Source organism: Bison bison, unplaced genomic scaffold (assembly GCF_000754665.1).
Source record: "Bison bison bison isolate TAMUID 2011002044 unplaced genomic scaffold, Bison_UMD1.0 scf7180017847018, whole genome shotgun sequence".
In the NCBI taxonomy this organism is placed as follows: domain Eukaryota; kingdom Metazoa; phylum Chordata; class Mammalia; order Artiodactyla; family Bovidae; genus Bison; species Bison bison.
Genome location: NW_011477591.1, coordinates 27,107 through 30,215, shown reverse-complemented (window position 1 = coordinate 30,215; position 3,109 = coordinate 27,107). Strand labels below are relative to the sequence as shown.

The 3,109-nt window shown below is 63.9% G+C and overlaps 1 protein-coding gene across 1 annotated transcript in view; it reads right to left on the bottom strand.

The window, feature by feature from the left end:
* ZBTB42 (zinc finger and BTB domain containing 42) overlaps positions 1–2,835 on the bottom strand; it is a 6,442-nt gene extending 3,607 nt beyond the window's left edge. Inside the window, exons 1-4 of the mRNA XM_010841388.1 lie at positions 2,753–2,835; positions 2,317–2,552; positions 2,065–2,185; positions 1,772–1,870 (exon numbers count right to left, since the gene is read on the bottom strand). Coding sequence (XP_010839690.1) covers positions 1,772–1,870; positions 2,065–2,185; positions 2,317–2,552; positions 2,753–2,835 — 539 coding nt within the window. The remainder of the gene's footprint in view (positions 1–1,771; positions 1,871–2,064; positions 2,186–2,316; positions 2,553–2,752) is intronic.
* Between the last annotated feature and the right edge of the window lie 274 nt (positions 2,836–3,109).

Genomic DNA, 3,109 nt, shown 5'->3' with positions numbered 1-3,109 from the left:
GCCGCTTCATCCTCGGGGTCCCCCCCATGGGGTCCCAACTGCGCCCGTCTGTTAAGAGACCCCTTCCGAGGACCAGCTCCTCTCCCAGCCGGCGCCAGCGCCAGTCTCCCGAAGGCGCAGCCGGGACGCGCCGCCACCTCGGGGGGTGCCCGCCCTGGGATGGAGGAGGGGGCGGGGGGAGTCGTATATATTCAGAAGATGACACCCCCTTTCGTTGAAAGCCTCGTACTGAATTTAATTTAGCTGGGCCCCTTTTCCAGACGCTTGGGCGGGTTCTCAGCCTTGGTATTCCAAAACTGGGCACTCTCATCCTCTCAGCAGACCCAGCGCAGCCTCTGATGGGAGCCAGGTGCACGGAGCTCTGAGCCTTGGGGACCGTGCCGGTCCCAGAAGGCATGATGGGGTGAGGGGACTATCGCGGTGATGGAGAGAGAGGGAACTGCACCCAAAGCCCAGAGCCCGGCCAGGGGCTGGGAGGGGGGAGGGGGGAGTGCTCAGGGAGAGGTGACGCCTTGAAGGGGTTGAGCTGGCCTTTCAGGCGCAAGGCCACGTGAAGGTGTGAGGGACACCTAGGTCCTGGGTTAAGGAAGGAGCCTGAGAAAAACAGAGCAATGAGCTTGGAGAGGCTGGGACCCCCGGGGCGGGGGTGACTGTTGGCTGGCAGTCTTTTCCCAGCTGCCTTTACAGAGCAGGATGGAGGCGCTGTGGACCGCTGCTCAGCTATCCCAGCCGCCCTGTTGGTTTAGTGAGGCACTCTGATTATCACACTGGTTTTGGTTCCGAAGGCGCCAGGGCCACACAGCAGGCAGTCAGTTGTTGAACCAGGATCCAAGTCCGGCAGCGTCTCCTGCATTCTCACCTGCACAGCCCAGAACCCCGGGAGATAGAGGGTGGGCAGGGGTGGGGTTCAGCGCAGTAGAAAGGAGGCCTTGACTAGAAGCAGGGGTGGTGTCGGGGGTGCTGGATTACAAAGGCAGGACCCCCACCAGCCAGGTACACAAGGGCAAAGAGGCAGCAAGACGCGGTGGGGAGCCCCCCAGCCATGCTCTTGGGAGGCCAGGACCCCTGGGCGGGGGGGTTCCTGGCTGTGAGATGAGGGTAGGGGTGGGGCTCCAGGGGTCCTATTTAAACTCTGGTGGGCTGGGGGCCTGAAGAGTGACCAGAGGCCCTGGGGCCCACCACAGTTAGGACTTAAAGTCCGGGGGAAGGAAAGACACATTCTTATACTAAAATCTATTACTTGTTTATCTGAAATTCAGATTTCACCAGGCAGCTTGCATTTTTATTTCCTAAATTCAGCGGTCTTTGGCTTGGTACCCTGGACTTGCACTGTGCTCAGAGCCAGCAAGACTGCCCTGGCTCCCAAGGCCCAGGCACTCTGGGGACCCCTTCCTGAGGAGGTCAGCCCCTTCCTTCACTTCCACGCCCCGCCCCCACCCCAGCTTGGGCAGCTGATTTCAAGTCAGGTCAGAGTGAACCCAGAGGGGACTGCCTCTCGGAGTCTTGCTCAGAGCCCTGCCTCTACCCCCTTCCAACCTTGGGCATGACCCTTAACCTCTCCAGACCTTAATATTCTCATCTGCAAACGGGGAAGATTAACTGGAGGGCCCAGCACACGGCAAGACCCTGGGGCCTTTCGTGAGTCCTCAGGTTCCACACAAGTCTCCCCAAGAGCCCTTCCTGGCTCCTCCCCAGTCCTGTCTCTGCTCCAGCAGCACCCCCTGGGAGTGGGCCTTCTTGATCACTCCCACTCAGGTGTCCCCAGTCCCACGATCTCCTCTTGGGGCCTTCGCCTTCTCCAAGGAGCTCCCGTGTCATGTGACCCTGCCACCCCGCGCTCTCCACCGGATCCTTGCTGCTGAGACTTGGCCTGGCACAAGGCAGGGGGTGTAGTCGTGTCTCTTGAGTGAAAGCAGGGTGGAGGTGTCTGTCCAATGCCCACAGGTGCCCCATCCTGATCCTGAGTGCTCTGACGTGCCCACCTGCCCAGCCCAGGCACACAGCTCCCCAGCCAGGCCGGGGGAGAAGGCCCTGGGGTGGGCAGAGTGTCCTGGCCTGCCCTGCCTGGCTGGTGGGACAAAGGGCTCCTTGGGGCCCAGACGGAGGTCGTAGGGCACGGAGGGGGTCCACGTAGCAGCAGGCGATGCGGCCAGCGAGAGGCTGGGGGTGTGCTGGGTAGGAGTGGCTAAGGGAGGAGGGACATCACTCAGGGGAGGGGACAGGGGGAGAGGCCCCTGCGTTTTCCTGGTCCGAAGGTCTCCAGTCTTCCTGGAGTCACATCCTCCTTCGGGCCCGGGAGGGGCCACACCAGGCCACCTGAGAGGGCACCAGCAGCCAGCAGGCCCGGCCTGTGTGTCCCCGCTGTGGCTGGCGAGGCCTGAGGCACAGGGATGGCAGGAGGCTGTCGCAACGGTGGGGGCCGAACGTCACTGGACACGGCCAGCCAGGCGGCCATCTGGCCCGGGAGCTGCCTTGAGGCCCCGCCCTGCAGCTGCTGCGGAAACCAGGCAGCCCAGGCCTCGGGCCCCCGAGTCCTGCCCGAGGGCCGGCAGCTGCAGAGGTGACAGGGCATCAGGACCCTGAGCTCTAGGAGGGGCAGGTGGCCACCCTCCCCGGAGGCCGGTGCAGCAGTTTTTGTGGCCAACATCTGCCTCGGGGGCTCCTGAGCGGCCCCAGCCTCAGCCAGGGCAGCAACATTCAGCTTGGGGGGCAGTGGGCAGGAGGTGTTCTAGAGGAGAGGGGCTCTGCTTACCCTCCGGAGGCCAGAGGAGGGCGCTGGGCCTGCCCGCAGAGGCTCCAGCCGTAGGGCCAGCTCCCAGCTATGCTGCAGGGCATGGCTGTGGGGCTCACCGCGTGGACACAGACCAGGCCGAGGAGGCTTGACCACCACAGAGACACTCCTGGCCAAGACACTGTCTGTCTTCTGATGGCGAGGGCGGCTGCGAGTCACCAGAGGACCCAGGAGAGGGCGCCCTCCCGGGCCCCCAGTGCCCGCCTCGAGGCCACCAGGGCTTCCCTGCCTTCTCCTTGGCATTGCCAGCCCAGGATGGGGGGCGGTGCAGAGGAAAGCCCTCCTGGGAGAAATGGTGGGTGGGGGTGGGGGGGATGG